We start from the raw sequence: 26,011 nt of genomic DNA, 5'->3' as shown, positions 1-26,011 counted from the left end.
TATATATATATATATATATATATATATATATATATGCACACACACATGCTTACTTCTGTCTTGAATCTTGTGGTCGACAATCAGGCAATTTGATCTTTTAAAAAGGGATGACAGATGACTTTATATATATACAACAGCGTCCAAAACTAAGGGACAAAATGTTAAAACCTAATATTTGTTAGAAATAACAGCTGTGAAAAGCTGAAATTTTGACAACTGGTAGTCGTTATTATCCATAATAACATATTAAAATTTGAATTATTTGCAAAGGATAGAAAAAGAATTATAACTATTATTTATTTTCAAAATAGGAACGTCCAAAAGTAAAGGACACATTTGAGAAAAACAATGTAAACAATCTGCTATATTCGAATTTTTAGATTTCATCTAACGAATAAGTCTTACTTAGTCATTTGTAAACGTTGCATCAGCCGGCACCATGGCGAAACGCAAAAAACTTGATTACTCTGTAAGACAAGCTATTGTGGAGCTACACAAGGAAAAGCACACCATTAGAGAAATTTCAGAGAAAGTCAAACGTTCCAAGAGTTTTGTAGGTAGGGTTGTTAAATCCTACAATGATACCGGCAAAATAGTTAGTGCTTTTAAAACCGGTAGACCCCGCAAAACTTCGGCAAGATAAGATCGAATAATGCAGTGTATTTTATTAAAGGACCGTTTTAAGTCTTGCACTGAAATTAAAAGGGTTATGAATAGTAACTCATGTGTTAATGTGTCAAGACAGCTTGTTTCTAGATGACTGCAAGAAATAGGACTGTTTAATCGAACCCCAGGGAAGAAAGCACTTGTTAAATTGAAGAATAAGAAGATATAAGAGTTTGCAAACAGGTATGGGATTTGGACATATGAAAATTAGGCAAAAGCATTTGTCAGTGATGAAAGCAAGTTTAATTTATTTGGGAAAGATGAAAAAAAAACAATGTAAAGAGACGTATTGGTGAAAGACTAAGTGCAAAGTGTACTAAGAAAACTGTCAAGTTTGGAGGTGGAAGCTTCGTGGTATTTGGAATGTTTTCTAGCCAAGGCACAACGCCTCTTATCCGGTTAGAAACTCGTGTAAACGCGCAAATCTATAAAAACATTGTTCAAGATTATGTGCCAATCATACAGAATTCAGGTTTCGATAGGGATACATTTATGCAAGATAGTGCCCCATGTCACAAGGCAAAGGTGGTAATGAGTTACCTTAGCGAGCAATATTTCCAAAATATAGAGTGGCCACCGCAAAGTCCTGACTTAAATACAATAGAAAATAATTGGAATACCTTAGGAATGAAAGTTATGGAAAGAAACACCACTAACACGGAATATTTATGGGTGAAGCTCGAAGAATGGTCTAAAATTAGTATGGAGGATTGTCAAGAACTGATTCGTTCTTGAAGTCGAAGATGTGCAGTTACCATTGAAAGCAAGGTCTCATTTACTAAATATTGATTGTACATGTATTTTTATTGTTTTTTGGCTGTTTACATTGTTTTTCCATATTTTGTCCCTTACATTTGGACGTTCCTATTTTGAAAATAAATAAATAATTGTTATACTTCTTTTTCTATCCTTTGAAAATGATTCAAATTTTAGTATGTTATTATGGATGATAATGACTACCAGTTGTCAAAATTTCAGCTTTTCATAGTTGTTATTTCTAACAAATAATAATAGGGGTAGGCTATAGAAACAAAATTTTTCAAATAAATGCCAAAAGTAGCTTATTATCTTCATTTATATGTAAATAGATGGGAACAAGTGATTTTTTTCAAAACGGGTCAAAATTGGAGGGTCGCTGGCCCCAAACGTGATTTGACTCCGTCGACGCGTGAAAATGGCCCAAATTTCGCCCCCGAACACACTTAATCATTTATTGAAAGCCACAGGGTGCATCTTTTGACTATAAATGCATTTGTATCATTAAATCTAACATTCCCATTGGCTATCCCACAAGTATAGGGTTTTTTAGGGTATATCACAGTCCAAAATCGGTCAAAATTACCCCAAAATTAGCCAAAAATGAATTATGTTTCTATAGCCTACCCCTAATAATAGGTTTAAAAAATTTATTTGTTAGCTTTGGACGCTACTATATATATATATATATATATATATATATATATATATATATATATATATATATATATATATATATATATATATATATATATATATATATATATATATATATATATAGTAGCGTCCAAAACTAAGGGACACAATTTTAAAACCTAATATTTTCTAACAAATATTAGGAATGTTAGAATATATATATATATATATATATATATATATATATATATATATATATATATATATATATATATATATATTACGTGTGTATGTGTGTGTGTGCGCGTTTAAGCGTAGCTCAGAAGCTAAGGAATTAGGGAGGAGACTTGTATATATATATATATATATATATATATATATATATATATATATATATACACAATTATCCACTGACACGTGTTTCGTCGTCTGTGACTCATCAGAGTTGCTGAATCTAGTATGGGGGTACCAAATTGGTCAAAGGGAAAATTATTCCCAACTCGCATTTAGGTAAAAATGCAGCTTCGAATAAATAATTGAATTCATTCAAAAAGTATTGCAAAAAAGCAAATTCCATCTATCTATCTTTCTATTTATCGCTCTCTATCTCTCTCTCTCTTTCTCTTTCTCTCTCTCTATCTATCTTTCTCTATCTATGTATTTCTATCTCCGTGTATCTCTCTCTTTCTATGTATCTCTCTCTCTCTCGCTCTCTCTCTCTCTCTATATATATATATATATATATATATATATATATATATATATATATATATAATTATATAAATGCAACTTTGTCTCTATGTGTGTGAGATATTTATAGACTTCGAAACGGCTGAACAGATTTTATTTTATTTACAGAACTTCAGTGTATAAGTCTTGAAATGATCTTAGTTAAGTTTTGTTTCAGAATAACCCCGATAATTACCGGTAGTCGATAATCCATAATCGAACCCATTACTATAATTTATCTATCATCGGTAAAGCCATTTTTCCATGTCGTGGTTTAGCAACAATGATAGAACAACGAAAATTCTATTTTGGATAATTTTTTTTTTTTTTTTGGTCTTTAGATTAAAATTCCACACGTAAATTTTTGATTTTCTTTTCTTTTCATTAGACTTGAAAATTTACGTTTTTTTTTTTAAATTAAAAAAAAACTTTTTTTTTTATATGACGTAGTCTGTAGGTGAAAGCCCCGCACGTGAATTTCTTAAAGTTTTTTTTGTTAACTGGAAAGAAGTTTATTTATAAGATTGAAAAATGTACGCGTGTGTGTATATTTTAAAAATATCTATTATTTCTGCAATATAAAACTGGAATATTACGGTACTTTAATTAAACTTTATAACTGATAAGTAGCTGATCCTGAAGAAATTGCTAAACAGTCTACACACATATTTAGTGAAAATGCGATTCAGAGATTCCTTATATGTCATTTTAACAAGCCATAAACCCTAACAACCAAACACAAGTAGTATGCCCGGTAACATAGGATAAGGAATTTTTCGACGCAGTTGACTAATTGCAGAATTATACAGTGACAATCACATAAATTCTGACAACGAATACATAGTCGATGTTGATTCTGTGGTTCTTTTCACAGACGGTTCAGGGAAATCATGACCCCCAAAACCTCGCCAAAGTAGTTGGTTTTGAACTGGAAGAATATCTGCTAAGGAGACAAATCTGAGAAATTGAATTGTTTCTGGCACGCTGCATCCACTGTGTGGAGGCTACGTTGATCAGTAAGGTGTCAGTATAACTGAAATTTACTAAAATAATTTTAGGATTATAAAAAAATGGAAATATTTTAATTACCAAAGATACAGATCAAAATAAACATAAAAAGGCATCAAAGCAAGGTCTGGTAATACTGCTAGTATATTTATACATTTATTTGTTTTAAATTAGAATTAATATGTCGTTACACATTTATCAGCATGTTTCGGTCAGCCAGTTACTCGTAAATTGCGTAACGAAACATGCTCATGAATGTGTAGCGATATATTTATGCATATGAAACATGAAGCTTTCACAAGACGGGATCCATTCATTTCAATTGATGCTGGACGGTGATTCGAGCGTTGATGTTTAATTTCATTGCGTAATATATTTATGCGTTGCTCTTATGGAAATCCATCCCATTTCTTGAATGTTACCAGGAAAATATCCGGATGAATCTAAGCAAGCGACATTTTCATTAATTAGAAGAAATAAAAATTTAACGCACAGATTACGGTTGGGGTTTACAGTTTGAGTTAGAGTTTAAGGCTAGGTTAAAGGTTAGGGTTAGTTAATCTTCTTTGTAGCGTATTAAAAATTAAGGAACACTCGACAGGCCTTTTCCGTTTATTCTTAGTAAACTGTCGAGCAATTTCGAGGCGACTTCGTGGAAATCGCAGGTCGTATAATGCATAAGTACCGAATCTTTTAAAAATAGCTTAACACCACTTTATGCTTATCAAAACAAAACAAGCAAGCCGAGAAAACAGAGTAGCAACGTTTGAGCGTTGTTGAATATCGAACAATGAGTTCATATCCATATCCTTCAAATGAAATTTGTTTGTTTACGCGAAACAATGCGCAATTCCATTTCAACATATCGATTTCAATTCAAGATTTATTTGGGATTTCTACTTTATCTTTACTTATTTAATATTTCACATGTTCCCATACAATTGTAAGTTTACATTATTTAGAAAATCTCACACGTAGTTTCCAACATTGTTCATGCAATGAACATGAAAACGCTCCATATTATTACAAAGATCATTAACATCGGTTAAATGTTTGCACGTTTCAGTATTCATATAATGAAGATTGGTAATTTTTGATTATTTGCACGATTGTTCTTATCCTCGTTTCAAAACGTTTTCGTCGATGTAACTTCCGACTTTCTCCGATTGCATATTTTCGGACTTGGAAATGGTAAACTTGAAATTTTTATCCGATGCGTTTATTTAATCAATAGCGGTAGATTTTTCTCGTCCTGCCAGTCATGATCGAAAAGATATGCTAATTGTACCCTCATTCTTAGTTATTGTTACCATTATTGATCGTTCAGCGTCTAGAAACCTTTCAATTAGAAACGATTGTTTATTAGCTCTACTAAACGTCGTGCCACCCATCCATGTGGGCTTCATATTTATTTTATTAAAACAATCATGCTTCAGTTGCCATGGAAGCAAAAGCTGGTAAAATTTACCCTGAAAAATATACAGTAGACCAGCACATTTCTAAATTCGCTTTGAATTGTTGTGTTTTGGATCTGTTGCCGATCACAATGTTAATTTTAAACATCAGCTTAAAGTAAAAATCAGATGCGATTAGAAAAAGATTACATCACATGGAGTTTGACATCGCATGGATGTTGTTACGTGGCAAAATCTTGTGTATTTGGCGTGCAGGTACGAGTCGGTTTTCTCTCCCTAAGCATAGCACAGGGAGCCCTGTGTTCTACGGAACTCATCCCTCAGAATTTAGGTAAACAGTCTCTTGGCTCGTGGAATACGGTATTGTTTAATTATTTGGTAGGCACTAGAGAGTCTCTATAGATACCAACCCCACCTATTTAAGTTGCCCTGAACCAACTTCAAATGTTGTTTGTATCTTGGAGGATATCATCCATTCCCATACTCATTTAATTCTTCACATCTTCACCTAGCTCTCACTTCAATTTAAATACCGACTTACTTGTTGACCCCAAAACAGTGTGAGATCTTACACTTAGCTAAGGTTTTGGAGGGTCTCTTTAACCTGCCTCTTGGGTGCTTCCGCATTTACTGACCCGCGATTTCCACGAAATTTGCTTGGACTCGCTCGCTTGCTTATGGGAATAGACGGAAAAGGTCGGCTGAGCGTTCCTCAATTTTTAACGAACGTGCTGTCTATTTTTAGCTAATACCAATCTATGAAGGCTACTTTTTTATAAATTGGACGAAAAAATGTTATTGCGCAGGTTAGGGTTAGTGTTAGGGGTTAGTGTGTAGACGTTTGAGTTGGGTTAGATATAAGTTTGTAATTTTATTCTATTACCATGTATTTTTATTGTATTACCATGTTTTTCCTGTTTATCATTATAATTTTTTCGTAGTACTTTAAGGTTTTGCAACCGAGCATACCCGAGAAACTTTGTGGAAACTGCGGGTCGGTAAATGAAGAAGAATCGCATTTCGTATTTGGTTCTTTATTTTTCATTCTTTTTTGGGTGTTGTGGATCTTTCCACTTCCCATTATCACTGTTGTACGTGTTTGTAAATAAACTTTTATCGCACCCATTGGGGATCGTGTAAGTACGTTTAAGATCATATAGTAAATTGGGTATTTTGGCGAAAGAATCTAGCTAAGACCAATCTAAAGTTTGTCGTAAAAAGAATGATATTTGGCCTCTTCTTACCTCCCACAATAAAACATGGTATAATGTTGAAGTTGAATAAAAATGTTATAACTTTTTATTTATCTAAATAGATTGGCTTCTTCTAGTTCATTGCCTTCTTGTATTATTTTTTATCAAATTTGTTGACTTGAAACAATTTGAATATCGTAATCTATACTTTCAACCAGTGGCTCCTTTGCTAGGTGTTCCAAACGCACAATGTTTTTGTCCCCATATTTGTAAGCATGTCGAGTGCCTCAGGGTTTAAAACGATGCTATTGTAAGACAGTTTTTACCACTTATCAAGGCCACTTAAAGATGAGGGTTAATGATGTATGGTGGTCATCAAGACAACAGCGTAGTGATCGCTGGTGGTGGAAATTGGGTATAATTTGATTATTAAAGGGGATGGCTTAACAAAACGCTGTTTAAACTAGACTTGAAAACGGTCACATTGTAGTTAGCTGGGAAGCAAGCAAGCAGATCAATTCCACAGGTGTGTCTTTCTAGGAAAGAAACGTTGTTCATGGAATTTGCGCTTAGATTTTAGGCATGGAGAGTAGGTAAAATTGCTGATAGAGGCTAGATGATGTTGGTGATGATCGGGATTGAGGGCTCGAATCTATTCAGAAATTTGTTATTCGCCAAAACTAATGGGGACCAAGCCTCTGTTCTCTTACGTTGGACTTGATGGACTGAGTATATGAATCTCTTGCGTTTTCTAAAATGTTTTCGCAGTGATTACTTAGAGTTATTGAAACGACTTTAATTTCAAAACATCTATTACGTTTAAAACAATTGAAAATTGGGTATTGAAAGCAAAAGAAACCTCGAAACTTATTCCACTTTTTTTAATCTGTGATAAAGTAGCAACATAAGTTGATAGTATCGTGAGATACTGTCGTATAGTATTTCGTAGAAAGAATACTGCGCATGAAATCACTATGATTAATGGAGAATAAAAATGCATTTCTTCGCCAATTATTCATGGCGTCATAAAAGATAAACAATACATGTCAACAGCAACGTTACGTCATAAATGATGAATGGGATATGTCAAAATCTATGGACGTGTATATTTGTACGAAAGAAATAATGTGTATGTTTGTCTGAAAGCAGCGGCAGCAAAAAGTGTTGACTGCTGGTTTATTGACCAATGCTAACTAATATATTTTTTTATATATAAGTTTACACTAATATATATATATATATATATATATATATATATATATATATATATATATATATATATATATATATATATATATATATATATATATAAATTATACTGGGCTATTTAATAATTATAGTATGAAAGATGGATTGCACAGACAGGTGAGATTTTTTTGTTTTTAGTAATCTTAATTTACAATCAGATGAGAGCACTTAAGATATTAAATAAGTAAACTTATTGGTGAAAGTAGCGAAGAATAACGGAATATGTTCGCATTTATACCATGCCAAGTACAATGACGAGTGCAATTTACTTTTATGGATGAAATAAAACATACAATTCGAAACTTTGCATATGGTTCCCGAGATCAAAAGATAGTTCTTTATATAAGAAAGATCCACCTGAAGAGGATCTGAGAATAAATCGGCTGAACCGTTATGATTATAACACCCAAGATGAGAATATTTATCTGAATAATCCAAAGAATACAAAAATGGTTATCCTAATCTAAAATATTCCGGAACACACACACACACACACACACACACACACACACACAGATATATAATATATATATATATATATATATATATATATTATAGGCATCATCTATGATGGGAAACTGAATCTTATCAAGGCCCAGAGGTTACTCGAGGATAAGGGTTAAAGAGTGTACAGTAGTCAATTGGACAATATAGTAATCGTTAGTAATGGAAAATCGGTAAATTTGTAAACGTAAGTTGAACGGCTCATCAAGAACTTATTTACCTTGGACTTGAAGACAACCATATTGCAGTCAACCGGAAAACAGACACACGGAAGACAGTTGCACAGGCGTGCAGTTCTAAGAAATAAACTTTTTTCACGGAATCTACATTTAGATTTAGTCATAGATACAGGGGGGGTTATTGATTGTGTTTTTAGCTAGAGGAGTGTTTCTCGTGAAAGTTTAGCGAGGGGGGACCATGGATTGGAGCTCAGACAAGTAGTTGCCATGTAAATTACGATTAAGTAGAGACAGACTCGTAACATCTTTTCTGTGAGAAAGAGGTTGCAGGGAAGAGAAAAGGGCATCCCCTACAAGGCTACGAATTATATTAAAAATTTATATATATAGCGATTTTGTGATCTTGGAAAAAGTACGGCTTTCTAAACAGTGTTGAAAACTTCGGGTAAGATTGTCTAAATAGTCTAAATTTCGAATAGTTGTCGGATCAATCCCTATCACAAAGCTTTGAAACATGTAAAACTATAAATGCTTTTAATATATCTTTCAATAACATTGAACATTTTCGTGTTCATGGCATAAACGATGGATTGCATGGAGCGTATTGGAAACTTCGAGTGAGATTTACTAAATAACAAGACTTTATTATTAGATGAGAACATGTAAGATATTAAATAAGCAAAGATAAAATAGAAATCTCAAATAAATCTTTAATTGAAATTGATATGTTGAAATGGAATTGTGCATTCTTTAGAAATGCTGCACATGGAAGCGTAAACAAACAAATTTAATTTGAAGGATGCGGATATGAATCCATTGTTCGATATTCAACAAAGCTAAAACTTTGCCAACTACCTTTACACCTTTCTTGCTTTGTTTTATACGCATAAAATTATGTTAAAAAGGCATTAAAAAAGCTTTTAAAAGGAAAATGTAATAAGATGCTGCACATTCTCAATAAACGAGAACCCACACGTATGTAGTAAATCCTGAAGTTGTACTATACATGTACTTTGACAGTTGTGCGAAGCGTTCTCGTTTATGAGAGAATCCCGAGGTAACTTTTTAACAATTTTGGAAAATCCGCCCCGAGTGATTCTTTTTAATGTCCCCACTTCAACCATTTTCACTCGCAATGCGGTCTTGTGTCAGATCTTGCCCAAGTAAATGTTATCTTGTATTTTCTTATTTCGCTCCAAGTCGATATGTTCTACGTAATTATTAGGGATAGGACAACAGCATATTCTTTTAATTGCTTTGACTCGTAAGTGTGTATTTGTTGATATATGCTTTTATATAGAATAATGTGATTCTCGGTTGATTGACAGTGTCTTACTGTGTCGAATATATACTCGAGAGTCAAAACAATGATACGACTATTCTATTGTCAAAGCCATAGTAATTATAGATCAATGAACAACAGAAAAACATAAACAGTTTCTGTAAAAAAAAAAATGCTGCTTATTTTATTTCAAAGAAATAATGCTATAAATAACGCTACTGATCCCTAATTACAAGCTAGTCCAAAGGCACAAACGAAACTTGATATAGAATTGATTCGTTTAAGACTAGAGTAAACTATTCTGTTTGTACATTTTTCAGCTAGCTAAAACATGCATGCATCATTAGGCCCTTTTTTATACAAGTGTTGGTTTTATAATTCTTCCTCTCGGTTTCCTATTAAGTGATAAGTAGTTTGATTTGTCAGAGATGCAGGTCTGTCTCGTAATCTGTAATATAGTACGGCGCTTTACTAGAGAACCCAAATATTCAGTAATTTAATTAAAGGAATGTCAAAGGTGTGAGTTCCATATATAAACGTTGATTTAATTTGAATAAAATAAAGTAAGCCAATTCACAACGTAACATTAAGGAAAATAAACAATATTTTACTTGTTTGAAATTTATAACAAAAATATATTTCGGAGCTATATCCCTCCTCAGTATGTTGTTTCTTTCTTTCTTTTTTCTTTTATGTTTCAAACAAACACACACATTATTGCTTTCCAACAAACGTTTCTATATATAAAACTCACACGATTGATGTTATTCTCGCGTTGCACTGTTCCAATATTTCAAAATACAACCGCTGAGATACAACGCGCGGCTCTTTACTTTTCTTTCTCCAACTTTACAAACATGGCAAGAAAGAAGGAAAGAAAAAAAAGAAAGAAACAACAGATGGAGTTTAGCTCCGAAATATATTTATGTTATAAATTTCAAACAAGTAAAACATTTGTTTATTTCCTAATATTACTTTTTATTTCACTCTCAAGCGCTCGTGATGCGTATTTTATTTTATTAAAAATAAATCAATGTTTCTACATGGGACTCACAATATTGACGTTGTTCTCGCGTTGCCTACGCAGTGTTCGATGATTTCAAGATACAACCGCTTAAATACAACACGAGGCTCTTTACAAACATACTTGTCTTTCTTCAACTTACCTACATGGCAAGGAAGAAGAAAAGAAAAAAAAAGAAACAAACAACATACCAAGGATGGAGTTTAGCTCCGAAATATATTTATGTTATAAATTTCAAACAAGTAAAATGTTTTTTAGTTTCTAATATTACGTTGTGATTTGGCTTTCAAGCGCACTTGATGCGTATTTTATTTTATTCGAATGCTGTTTATGTTTTATGACTGTGATTATTCAAATTTTTAGCAGAGTTCTGGGATAAGTTTGGAAGATTTAAAGTAGGACTTGCATACATATATATAATTTTAACATTTATGACCTATAAAACCTGAACTATAAAACCTAAACTATAAAACCTGAGCTATAAACCTGAACTATAAAACCTGAACTATAAAACCCAAACTATAAAACCTGAACTATAAAGCCTGAACTATAAAACCTGAACTATAACACCTGAACTATAACACCCGTAACTATAAAGCCTGAACTATAAAACCTGAACTATAAAACATGAACTATAGAGCTTGAACTATAAAACCTGAACTATACAGCCCGAACTATAAAGCCTCAACTATAAAGCCTAAACTATAAAGCCTGAACAAAAAAAACCTGAACTATAAAACCTGGACTATAAAACCTGAACTATAAAACCACTAACTATAAAGCCTGAACTATAAAACCTGAATTATAAAGCCTGAACTACAAAACCTGAACTATAAAGCCTCAACTATAAAACCCGAACAATAAAGCCTCAACTATACAACCTGAACTATAAAACCTGAACTATAAAACCCCTAACGAAAAGCCGGAACTATAAATCCTGAACTATTACACCCCTAACTAAAAACCTGAACTATAAACCTGAATTATAAAGCCTCAACTATAAAACCTGAACTATAAAGCCTGAACTATAAGACCTGAACTGTAAAGCCTGAACAATAAAACCTGAACAATAAAACCTGAACTATAAAAGCCCTAAATATAAAGCCTGAACTATAAAACCTGAATTATAAAGTCTGAACTATAAAACCTGAACTATAAACCTGAACTATAAAGCCTCAACTATAAAACTTGACCCATAAAGCCTGAACAATAAACCTGAACTATAAAACCCCTAACTATAAAACCTGAACTTTAAAACCTGAACAATTAAACCAAAACTATAAAACCTGAACTATAAAACCTGAACTATAAAACCTGAACTATAAAGCTTCAACTATAAAACCTGAACTATAAAACCCCTAGCTATAAACCCTGAACAATAAAACCTGAACTATAAAACCTGAACTATAAAGCCTCAACCGTAAAACCTGAACTGTAAAGCCTGAACTACAAAGCCTGAACTGTAAAGCCGACCTATAAAACCTGAACAATAAAACCTGAACTACAAAGCCTTAACTATAAAGCCTAAATTATAAACCTGAACTGTAAACCTGAACTATAAATCTGAACTATAAACCTGAACTATAAACCTGAACTATAAAAACTTAACTATAAACCCTGAACTATAAAGCCTGAACTATAAAGCCTGAACTATAAAGCCTGGACAATAAAGCTTGAACTATAAAACCTGAACAATACTACCTGAACTATAAACCTGAACTATAAAGCCTAAACTATAAAACCTGAACTATAAACCTGAACTATAAAGCCTCAACTATAAAACCTGAACTATATAACCTTAACTATAAAGCCTAAACTATAAAGCCTGAACTATAAAACCTGAACTATAAAACCCCTAAATATAAAGCCTGAACTATAAAACCTGAATTATAAAGTCTGAACTATAAAACCTGAACTATAAACCTAATCTATAAAGCCTCAACTATAAAACTTGACCTATAAAGCCTGAACTATAAACCTGAACAATAAAACCCCTAACTATAGGACCTGAATTATAAAATCGGAACAATTGAACCTAAACTATAAAACCTGAACTATAAACCTGAACTATGAAACCTGAACTATAATGCCTCAACTATAAAACCTGAGCTATAAACCCTGAAGTATAAAACCTGAACTATAAAACCCCTAGCTATAAAACCTGAACTACAAAACCTGAACTATAAAACCTGGACTGTAAAGCCTGAACTATAAAGCCTGAACTATAAACCTGAACAATAAAACCCTAACTATAAGACCTGAATTATAAAATCGGAACAATTGAACCTAAACTATAAAACCTGAACTATAATGCCTCAACTATAAAACCTGAGCTATAAATCCTGAAGTATAAAACCTGAACTTTAAAACCCCTAGCTATAAAACCTGAACTATAAAACCTGAACTACAAAACCTGAACTATAAAACCTGGACTGTAAAGCCTGAACTATAAAACCTGAACTATAAAGCCTGAACTATAAACCTGAACTATAAACCTGAACTATTAAACCTGCACTATAAACCTGAACTATAAACCTGAACTATAAAACCTTAACTATAAACCTGAACTATAAAACCTGAACTATAAAGCCTGAACTGTAAAGCTGAACTATAAAGCCTGAACTATAAAACCTGAAATACAAAGCCTTAACTATAAAGCCTGAACTATAAACATGAACTATAAACCTGAACTATTAAACCTGAACTATAAACCTGAATTATAAACCTGAACAATAAAACCTTAACTATAAACCTTAACTATAAACCTTAACTATAAAACCTGAACTATAAAACCTGAACTATATAACCTGAACTAAAAAGCCTGAACTATAAAACCTGAACTATAAAGCCTGGACTATTAAGCCTGAACTATAAAACCTGAATAATACTACCTGAACTATAAACCTGAACTATAAAGCCTGAACTATAAGAAATTAACTATAAACCTGAACTATAAAGCCTGAACTATAAAACCTGAACTATAAAGCCTGAACTATAAAACCTGAACTATAAAACCTTAACTATAATACCTGAACTATAAAGCCTGGACTATAAAGCCTGAGCTATAAAACCTGAACTATAAAACCTGAACTATAAAGCCTCAACTATAATACCTGAACTATAATACCTGAACTATAAAACCTTAACTTTACACCCTGAACTATGAAACCTGAACTATAAACCTGAACTATAAGGCCTGAACTATAAAACCTGGACGATAAGCCGGAACTATAATGCCTGAACTATAAAACCTGAACTATATAACCTGAACTATAAAGCCTCAACTATAAAACCTGAACTATAAACCTTAACTATAAAACCTGAACTATAATACCTGAACTATAAACCTGAACTATAAAGCCTGGACTATAAAGCCTGAACTATAAAACCTGAACTATAAAGCCTGAACTATAAAGCCTGAATTATAAACCTGAACTATGGAACCTGGACTATAAAGCCTGAACTATAAAACCTTAACTATAATACCTGAATTATAAACCTGAACTATAAAGTCTGGACTATAAAGCCTGAACTATAAAACCTGAAATACAAAGCCTTAACTATAAAACCTGAACTATAAACCTGAACTATAAACCTGAACTATTAAACCTGAACTATAAACCTGAACCATAAACCTGAACTATAAACCTTAACTATAAACCTTAACTATAAAACCTGAACTATAAAACCTGAACTATATAACCTGAACTAAAAAGCCTGGACTATAAAACCTGAACTATAAAGCCTTAACTATAAAACCTTAATTATAATACCTGAACTATAAACCTTAACTATAAAGCCTGGACTATAAAGCCTGAGCTATAAAACCTGAACTATAAAGCCTGGACTATAAAGCCTCAATTATAAAACCTGAACTATAATACCTGAACTATAAACCTTAACTATAAACCCTGAACTATAAAACCTGAACTATAACACCTGAACTATAAAGCCTGAACTATCAAACCTGGACAATAAACCGGAACTATAAAACCTGAACTATAAAACCTGAACTATATAACCTTAACTATAAAGCCTGAACTATAGAACCTGAACTATAAAGCCTGAACTATAAAGCCTGAACTATAAACCTGAACTATGAAGCCTGGACTATAAAGCCTGAACTATAAAACCTTAACTATAATACCTGAACTATAAACCTGAACTATAAAGCCTGGACTATAAAGCCTGAACTATAAAGCGCAATGTCAATATTCTGATTATTTTGTTACAATCGATCAATGCGATACAAGCGATAACATATACACAAACAAACTTTATCGAAAACATAACTTTCTTGATGGAAGTCATAAAAAAGTCGTTCGTGGATATTTGAAATAATAATGTTAAAATATACAATGTAGAAATTTCAGAATTAATACAGGAAATTAATGTTATTACCAATGCTAATAAAAAGAAATAATTAAATTATGGCATCACTGGACACGGAGGGATGAACAATTAGATTTCTCCAGGAATAGGAGGTGTTACGATCCCAAAGGATTCTATGTAATTGACACACCATGGTTGCATATATTTCCAAACAAGCAATTTGGCAATGTAACAAACAATTTAAAGACAGAGAATGAGAAACCGAATGGAAAGGAATCGAATTAAAATGACCACAACTGTGAGATTTATGAAGAAATAGTGCAAACAAGTAACTTTCATCCATCCTGAGCTGTTGATTGAATGTGTGCGGGATGGAAATGTGTGATAAGAAGCGGACGAAACAAAATAAATGGAGTTAACACAATAGTTGAAATTGGTGAGACTCATTTCGCTAAAGGATATCCACCCACCACACAAAAAGGCATGAATGCGGGTTCGGAAGCGTAGTCCAAGATCCAGAAATTATGTTTGTGGATAATTTCCTAAAAAGGCGCTTGAAAATAAATACTGAACCATGAATGTCATTATTTGTTGATTCTTGGAGATTAGTTTATATAAGAAAACCAAAAAGAAAGCGCTGAAGATTTTTATTATTCAAACTTATTTCTTTAAAATCTTGTTTGGTATTTTCACAGCGTTTTAGTCGATGTAACCGCCGACATTGTTCAGCTACATATTTTCAAACTGGAAAACCTTTAGGAAACCAAATTTACAAACTTAACTTTTTAAATTTTATTCACGGAGGTTGATTGATCCTGTTATGTAAGCCATAACTACATATACCTCTGAAAGTATGAATAAATCTTTGCATAACGACCATTTCTTCTGGCATAACGAAAAATAGCCTTGAATAACACTCCGCTTTAAGTGTCAGTTTTCACGCGAATAATGTTTAAACATTCTCTACAAACGATTATAGTGAGAAGAAACTACAGTTTACCTAACACTCTTACTAGGGCATGATTAACAAAACGAGAGAAATCCACCAAATTGAATTAAATAATGTTTTCAGTTCGAAAGCTTCTATAGTTTTCCATGTTACGAAAAGATTCACGACTGAATAGACGGAAGTTAACACCAAAATTTGATGTTCACCGTAAGTCGCCGGAAGCAGTTTCTGCTGATTTTGTTATTTGTTAAGCAAGTTGGCCTCCTGTATAGAAGTCAGGATATGGTTCCCCAGGGTTGTTTGAGCTAGATGAAGATGGTCATCTGTCGCGGACAATACAGTAAAAATATCTCGAAATCGCTTCTGCTGGATATTGTTGTAGTTAAGCGAGTTGGACGCGAATGCTCTGTCAAACATCGTGATGTCGATATTGTCTGCTTTTGATTGAGACGCTGTTAGTAGATTTAGAACACTTTATATTCCCGAAGCATTTTAAATGGTTCCCGCTATTTAGATCAAAATGGACCAGTGGTTGTTCCATGTCATCTAGATTGTTAGATTTCTTATAAGTCGAGAACGCAGATCAACTTTTCCTACCCGAGGAAAGAGGAGCGTCTAATGGTAAGAGTTGCAACGGTTGATAGGTTCAGGGGCAGTTATGAAAAGCGTACTTAGTTGTCCACCGCTCTCACACAGAACTTCTGGCACATTTAGTCGTCAATATTTTACTCAGTTTGTCAACCGCCGTAATGAATCGTTGTTTCGTCCAACAAGGGTTCAGGAGGGTAGCAAAGCCGTGTTTGATTACCGTCTTACCTTACAAGAGTTTGTATAAAAATATAGCACCCTATTCATTTTTGCGACCTTAAAAACCCGATAATAACTAAGATAGCACGTTGCTATATTTACAAGAGTGCATGTACTGAATAGTATGCTATAGAAAATATACGTCGGATACTGTGGTTATGATTGCCAACAATGATTGCACCATGCCAGTATCAATTTCCTTCAAACCGCAGGAAAATATAACACAAAGCTGGAAGGTGGGGGTCAATCAACCTAATCCGAAAGCGTACTCTGGTCTCTTAAAATTAGTTGGATCGCATTGCTGAAGTTCTCCGATCGGGGCGTCTCAGACAGTTAAAGCAACTTAACCCTAGGCGTATCAGAATTTTGGGGGAATTTTTGACACCCCTAACAGAAAACTGTGAATAAAATATAAAAAAATCCTCATAATTTCGCTGTTTAAACTGGATTGCTTATTTTCCTTATGGGATATACTTCCAAAATAAACTATTAAAATTGTTTAAAAAAATAATAGGAATATTATTATTTATTTAAAAAAAAAACAATGTTTACAAAATGTTTAAAAAATGCCGGCGCGCCTTCATGCGGCCATTTTTTACGTAATGAAATCAATTGAATTTTACGAGTTAAATAATTTTCAATTTTTAAACTTTAAAAATCTATCCAAATTTTTCTATTGGTTAAATTTTTACGATATTTTCAAGATCAATGTGAAATGTTATGCTCTTTCCAATAAACTAAATTTAATATTTTAGACAAACGTTTTTTGTTAAATTCACCCCCCCCATTTTGAAATGTCTATTAAAAATTATATAATTAATTTACTCACCAAAGTTTAATATATCACAAATTGAAGATAAAGATCAATAAATAAAATATTTTAATTTAAAACAAAAAAAGGAGTGTTTTTTCGAAATTTACCTGTAAAGTCCAAAGTGTGAAGCCTTTGTTTTTTAAACCACGTTAATTTTTTTAAAATGAAAGCTCATATAATGCTTATATAGTCAAATAAATACTGGACGGTAACCACAATTTTTTTTCTATTAGATTCAATGTTTTCTTTTTTTAGATATTAAAGAAAAAATTCACTCGATAAAGTACAAAGAAAATATAATAATCAAAAACTCGTGCATTTCATTAAGAGAATAAAAAAAAATCAGTTCATTGTATTATTTGTATAACGGCAAAAAATTATAAGTGAATGTGTGCTTTTTAACTACGGAGGACCAAAAATAGTAATTTTGGTTAACAGCACACAATAAAAAGAGACATTAACTAATTTCGAAATAACGAGCAGCAGAGATTTTACCGAATGGTGCAAAACGGGTTACGAAAATCCGATTTTCTGCTACCCTGGCTTTAAAAAATCCTTTTATTTAAAAAAATACATAGAATATAAAATATAAATATGGACAATTCTTAAAAATAACCAATTGAAGCACCCATTGCTTGTTTTTTTTACAGGTAAGTGATTTTTTGGCATTGATATTTATTTAATAGATTTTGGTATCAGTTAAAAATTATTGAATTTCGTGAAATCTTTTTTTTTAGAAAACCGATGAACAAAAATTGTATTTTTTCAATTAAACGTTTCATTATTTTAAAATATAGTCTTTTCTCATTTTATTGAAAAAAATTACGGTTTGAAATTACATTTTCATATTGATTATAAGCTTCGAAACAGAGACAATCTATGTAACCAGATATTTATTCAAGTTTTCAATGGCGGCTTCTGATACTCCTAGCTCAACCCTAAAGTTGGGCGGAAAGATCTGAGAGGCACACCTGCTAGAATTAACCAGGACACTTCTTCAGTCCAGCAGATAAAAGGCCGGTAGTTTCTGTCGGACTGTTGTTTAAATATGATTCACCAATGATATGTATACGAGGCAGAGAAAATGGTTGCAACCGTGACAGTATTAACTCCCGTCCCATGGAAAACATGTGATACAATGCCTAAGATGGCGATAATCAAGTCAATGTTTGATTTGAAAACTGTTTCATTCTACGCAGAAACAATAATTCTTTTCTTCAATCCTACTTCACGATGGTGGACTGTCGTTTCAGTTTTTACATATATTGCTTTTCAAAAATCTCATTTGATATTCACTTCTCGCTCTATTATTATAATTAACAGTTATTCAGGGCATACCATCAAGGCTTTTGTTTTTCTGAAAATCAAACATCTCAATTTGTAGTAATATTTTTCTATCCAATATAAATTTTTCGTTGCCAGTGTACAACATAAGTCCGATTATTTTCGTGTCCAAATAAGCTCAAATTCCATAAGTTCGAGTTACATTGATCCAAGTTCCAGTACTTGGTCATCAGTGTTGTGAAGTATCAGTTCGGATCCTCTTCGCCAGTGCTGTGACATTGAAAGATCGAAAATAATTAAACAACACGATGGCGTAGTTATAGTTGTGTATTTACATACAGAATAGTATGTTAAAGGAAATCTGCGTTTTACACTATGGCCATCTAACTTCCTTGGTTGCTACGATATTTCATCGTAACTCTGTACTTCGTCTCTAGAAGGGTTCTTCTACTGCATAAATAGAGTAAATGAACATCACGTCATAACATTTATATGGCTTAGTCTGCTGATTATTGTTGTTAAGCATCGTTTATTCATTTTTTTTTAGAATCAGACGCACTGGGGAATATTTTTTTTACTTTCTTAATGTTGTCTAGATTTCTACAATTGATTTAGCGTTTTTGTACTATTGCATCAGGGAATGGAATCGGTTTCTCTCCATCAGGTCAGATTTTTGTGCTAAGTTTATTAAAAAATCAAATCTTGTGACAAAATAGATTACATTTTCAATGCACCAATTCCTCTAGCACAGGCCAGTCTTTCTTCGTGTATACTGAACACCCATATTTAGAAGATTCCCAGGTTTTATGACTTCAAACCGATCCCTTTCGACATAATCACCGAAAACAATCGGATCTGAATACTTCTTGTCATTTAAATAATCATTTTACTATCACCACAGTGCATTTTACCCTCACCAATTTCTAAAATGCTCCACACATACGTACATGTGAACAGAAACGTAAAAATGATATGTGGCCATGACTAAAAATGACTATGTGACGTCACATCCAGTACTAGCTCCGAGTATGTCGAGATGAAATCCGAGTACATTAAACTAACCCATGACTGAACTCTATTTTTTATCCTAACTAATGACCTTATACTTGCTTAATATTCTGTAACGCTACCACTACCACGGTCGGTGGTCCACAGTCATGGCGATTACATTTTAAATGCGATCCCACGCGCGGAATTACAAATGTAACATCGCCTAGTTTCGGACAACTCAGGTGTATCCATACACGCACTGATCGCTGGAACCACACATATGACATCGGTTTTAGCCATGAGACGCAAAAAAGCGCAGGCCACAACACCGAGGTATAGCACAATTTTCACTTCAACTGAAAACCTTCAACAGCTAAATCACTTTCAAAACAAGAAAAAAGCCAAAGAAAATACTTAATCAGTCTTCAGTAATCGTTTTCTTATAAAAAATAATTATTCGATCAAATATTCCAACACACACACACACACACACACCCACACACACACACACACACACACACACACACACACACACACACACACACACTCCTACTTCGATTATCATATCTACCTCAGCGGCATCTCTTTGAATTATCTTTCCTTTTTCGTTTTAATAATTAATCTTATTTCACTTTCCACAACAGTTTACGATCTTTCTTTTTTTTCCCATTTTTCATTACTTTACTGGAATAACTTTTTCATTATCATGTTATAACTGCGAGAACGTTTCTTCCAATAATTCTCAAATCAAGTTGACTTGAATCTCTTTTATGTTTAGCCTTATGTTTTTTCTAGAACTTGTTGCTTATGGATCAAAATTCTGTCTGCTTCACTTATTAGAAATAAATGACTTATGAGAATTATTCAGCAAGATTATCCAACTACACCCGCAATCCTATTGCCACGATTAAACATCCAAGTGTTGTTCAAGAAACTCATGCCCCCACCTCTGAATTTAAGATAACTATGTTTAATCGTGTTTTTCTTAGCTATCCACATTAATTGTAGTCGTATTTATTTAATTCATATATAGAATTTAAATATTCGTATTATTTCATGTCTAATAAGGAGCATCCTCAAAGCAACATTAAAAGGTGGGACGTGGGTTTTAAGTACTCAGCAACAATGTAATATTTAATGTGTATGACAAAAGATATTAATATCCTTCATTAAACCTATCAATAATCAAAGTTCAGATGGAAATGCAAGAAAAAAGTAGACGGAAACGGCGCGACTTTTTTCTAAAATAACAGAACAGTTCAAAGCCAATCCATATTCTAAAAGATTGCTCTCCCCAAAATGTTCTGATTGTCTCCATTGGCTCTCCTTCACAGAAGACAAAAATAAATTAATTATCTCATACGTGTTAATTTCGTTATTCTATATTCATCGGCTTTGCTCTGTACTTCCTGCACAGCGAATTCTCAATTTAGAAAGATGTTGTTGTATATATATATATATACATATATATATATATATATATATATATATATATATATATATATATATATAAGTCGGATCTTAGGTTTGTTATACAACGGGCTTCATCTTTAATTATTCTAGTAGTTTTCGTTTAAATTTTGATTGTGATTGAATAATAAAAGCCTAAAGTTACTTTCTAAAAGTTTACATGCATTACATATAATTACATAAAATATAGAAGGGGAAAATGTTATCACAGCGACTAAGAAAATCGAAAACTTAATTGAAAAATGTCGCATGAAAAATTCGTGTTTAAATTTCTTTGAAAAGGTAAATATCAGTTTTGTGGAACTATTCCAAATATAAAGATTTATTAAAATAAATATACTTACGTATTACTAAAAAATTGCATAATTATCCCCCAAAACTGAGCGTTGTGCCAATAAAAGGCTCTGCATTAATATCTGAATAAACATACCGAATTTCCAAAAAGTATGAAAGCCCTTAATAACATAATTCATTAAATTTTTAATGGTTTTTGTAATAGTTTTTGGCAATTGAAAACGTATAATAATTTAATTTCTTTTTATTTTAAGGTTATTAAATTAACAACAATAGAAGATTCTTTTCGCATTTGATTATTATCCTATATTCCACAAATGTTTTTTTTCATGCTTTTCACCCCAAACAAGGCATATTGCCATTCGGAACATAATGAACTACTATTTTTGATCGTGTCTAACAGGAAACTGTAGGGAGTTGAGCAGCTAGATGTTTGTCCAGATTATACTTAAACTTTTTGCACATTATTGCTGTAGGAAAGCAGGGAACATGGAAGGTTCCAAAGTTTAGCGGTTCGTTAGCAGGCTCCATATTACATTTATTTGTTTTAGTAAAACACTTTTAAATACATTTAAACAAAAACAAACATAATAAAGTAGGAGAAAAATAACTTAGCTTGCCTTCGGTAACAAACTGCCTGACATTTAATAATTCTCAGTTTTTCAGCGATTATCGAGGCTTGAGTGTGGCTGTAAAGAGACATTTATTCCGTTCTAACTTGACGTGTTTAGCACTATTTTATTTTTAAGTATAATAAACTTTAAAATAATCTCACACAGAAATATCCTTTTTAAGTAGTTAGAAAAGTAATTTAGATGAGCTGTAGTAACAAGTCAAGTATGTGCTGTATATTTATTTCTAACCCTATTTTGTTTTGTTACCTATGTTTATAAATGCTCGATAAATACTTAAAAAAAAACTAGAAAGCTAATTAAATTCACTGATTACACTGGCAATTCATGCATTAAAAACCTAAAACAATTTATTAATAATTAAATTAAATAGAATTCAACCTTGAAAAAATGATTTGTGCATAAGTGTGTGAAAGTCAATTAAATTCACCGAATACGCTGATAATTTATTCATTAAAAAAGCTAAAATAATTATTAATATTTAAATAGAATTTGAAAGAAAAAAATGGTTTTTATTACTCAACAGAGAAACTTAAGTTTTATTTTTCCGAATATTTGACCATAAATTCTATAATTGACCGAGTCGCAGATTTCTCTAAAAATTGTAGTGGTAAAGTGGGTTGTAAATTTCGTCTGCTTTTCCACAACGATATTTATGCGTACTTCTTAAAATTTACCGTTAGTTGAAATTATCCCATTTTTTAAATTATTTTTTTTAATTACCCAGGTACACAATGTTTTAATTTTTTGTTAATATCAAGATTTTTGAAAAATATATTATTACACTAATGTTTATACGTTCCTGTATACAAAGAAAATATTAGATTATCTCATTAAAAGATTTCTCTAAAATAACAAAATCATTTTGCAATGATATTATTTCTTTATTTAAGATATTGAATCAAAATGCTTAATTCATTAATAATATCTTTAGTTCAAAAAACTAATTTTTCCTCAATTTATATTTGCTTCATTAACACAGACTTAAAATACTGTTTCGCAATATTCAAGAAATATATAAAAATAAATTAGCATCGACGATGTTTTATTTTAATAAAAACGCAAAACTTAATTCGTACGTTTGTAGTATTTAAAACAATAACTTTAGTAAAGATATTTTAGTTTAGAAAAAGTAATACATTTTGATTAAGATTAAAAAACAATGTGTTGATTATATTCTTTGATGGTTAATTAATAAATACTGACTTTTTTTAATTAAAATTTGTTGATTTTCTGAATTTTGTTAAACTTTTCAATGTAAAGATGGGTCATAATGTTTATGCATTTTGAAGATGGGTGATTGATTTTTGCTAAAATAATTAAAATATTTCGAATCGTCCTCCACACTTTAGAATTTTCAACTTTGCAGAGTTCAATCGTTGTCTTCATATGCGAATCAGTTAACGCGACAGGAATGGTCTAATGACTAGCAGTTAAATCTATATTTAAAAGATTATTTTGTCTTGCCTCATCAATTTGAAAACGAAATGCCATCACTTCTCACTCCAAAAACATTAACAATTTCTCATGTTTGAATGTATATGTAATGCAATTTATTTATATGGCAACGTTTATGATCAGAATGCTTTTAAATAACATTCCTTATTAAACCAACTGCGCCAAAGAATTTTAATGCACGTACTTCTCGAGTATCTCATTCCCTAGGCACTAGTATCCGGTAGTTTCTGAATTCACATTAAAACATTATTGATCAAAATAGTTAAATGCTTCTTTTTATTTTTATTTTAGAAAAGGACTTGAGCCCAGCATATATCAGCACACCAATTCTGATCTGCATAGCAGTGATATCAATGGCAGCCGTCTTCTTTATGTGGAGAAAGCAGTTGTTGTAAGTTTAGCATTTTTACGATTAAGGAACCTTAGTCAATCAATATGATTTTATCATTCTGGCAGTTCAGCTTAATGTGATCGCTTATTGGAGGTCAAAGTCGCAAATAAACAAAAATGCTAATCATTAGATTTTATTAAAATTAATTTTGACTGCAAAGTTCAGCCATATAGCTCAAGTGGCTCAGTTTTTATAGAATTTTGAATTTTGGAATAATAGGTAAAAAAGAAATGAAGTTGATCCCGAAGAAAGATTTTACCTTGTTAAATGATTTGCCACAAAAGGTAAAACACGACTTTATAAATTCCTGAACGTCTAGTTTAGAAATCCCGCAAGAAAGATTAGACCAAACTGAGAGTGGGAAAGTGAATGAAAGGAATCAGAATTTAAATAACTTTTCGGAAGGTAAACGTGGTTAAATTATTAAGGATACACACTGACAACCTGGGTGTTGGAAGGTCGAATACAATTCAGCCCCCCCCATTATTATTTTTAATGTTGGAGGATGTTGCTCTTTCGCTTGGGCATTTGGGTATGGAGTGTACCAGTCAAGAATCCGTTATTGACAATCAGCCCGACAAATGCATCCCAGAGACTGCTCCAGTACCTGTCAGACTGAGGTTCGCCACTTGATTATTACCTAGAGGTCCATCCTCCCAGGCCTTGCCACCCGGCTTTCGGGTGGGGCAAGTTTATTGCTTGTTAGCTCAGGAATCCCAGCCAATTTTTCCTACGCCAGAGTGTACCTCCATTAGGTGCGCCGGCTGAACTTCTCCAATTTCTTACCCTGTGTCACATTATGCTGTCATTTTGAGCGTAGGGTCATTTTAAAGTGATTTAAAAAATATTGTGTCAAATCTAGTGTCTGTAGATTGAAAATTGACAGAGTAATTCGATAGGGAAATGTACACAGACAGACACACGCATAGTCAATTTCAGTTTTATAGATATATAGATAGCTTATTTTCTGACAATATTTGTTCCGAATAAGACACGTTTTAGAGTAGATACATTTTTAATTACTCGCCAAATATTATTTGCTAATATTTAATATATTGTAGCATTAAATTAAATTAAATATAGCTCACATTGCAAATTATTATTGTTTTACTTCGGCAAAAACAAATACTTAAAGAAACACCTTATATGTTAAAACATTAAAAGTAATTCTTTACATTATTACATATGTTTATTTATCATTCGTTATTAATTGAATACTAAAACAGACTAAAAACTATTGTTTCACACAATGATTTGATTACAAGATTAAATTCACTCAAATTAATTTATATTTCTTCGTAAACAAAACTGTCATTTGTTTTTAGACCCTAGCAATACGGCATATGTGTACTTAGTACACATATGCTAATTTTTAGTGCATAAAGTCTTATAAAAACTTGTACAACATTCAAAAACGATAGAAATATCGATGAAAACGGTTATTTATTTATAACAACTGTTTTTTTGAAGTTCTAACTGTAGGAAATTTTAAAGGAACCGTATATAAGATCGGTACGAATTTTTCTCATCAAAATAGTCCAGACATCTGTCTGAGTTTCAAGTCCGTTAGGACAATCATTGAATGTTAAAGGCGCGATAAGTTATCGTGATATGTCAGGCTATCAGAGCATCGGCGATTATTGGCGTGCTGGCTTCTCATGAGACCAACATTTGTTGATTGACTTAAAGGGGCTTGACGTGCACAATAATGACTTGACCTATGATATGGAGATAAATGGGTAATGCCTGTATATTTATATTAAGTTAATGTACATATATTTTTATCTATACCCCCAATTATGTATATATATATATATATATATATATATACATATATATATATATATATATGCATGAATACACACAGAGACACAGACACACAAACACACACACACCCTCACACACACACACACATATACATGCTCTCCTGTGTCTCTTTAAACATATGAG

The 26,011-nt window shown here is 32.1% G+C and overlaps 1 protein-coding gene across 3 annotated transcripts in view; it reads left to right on the top strand.

Annotated features, from left to right (window-relative positions):
- LOC145292050 (receptor-type tyrosine-protein phosphatase H-like) overlaps nt 1-26,011 on the top strand; it is a 337,274-nt gene that overhangs the window by 240,371 nt on the left and 70,892 nt on the right. For all 3 annotated transcript variants that reach the window (XR_013869540.1, XM_080138077.1, XM_080138078.1), the window contains one exon: nt 23,962-24,061. Coding sequence is in view for 2 of the 3 variants with exons in the window: in XM_080138077.1 (XP_079994203.1) it covers nt 23,962-24,061 (100 nt within the window). In the remaining variant the exon portion in view is untranslated. The remainder of the gene's footprint in view (nt 1-23,961; nt 24,062-26,011) is intronic.

The sequence above is a fragment of the Euprymna scolopes genome, chromosome 13 (assembly GCF_053919585.1).
Source record: "Euprymna scolopes isolate OS-2025 chromosome 13, ASM5391958v1, whole genome shotgun sequence".
Taxonomy (NCBI): Eukaryota; Metazoa; Mollusca; class Cephalopoda; order Sepiida; family Sepiolidae; genus Euprymna; species Euprymna scolopes.
Note: the sequence above shows the minus strand (reverse complement) of the source record. Positions and strands in the feature narration are given on the sequence as shown.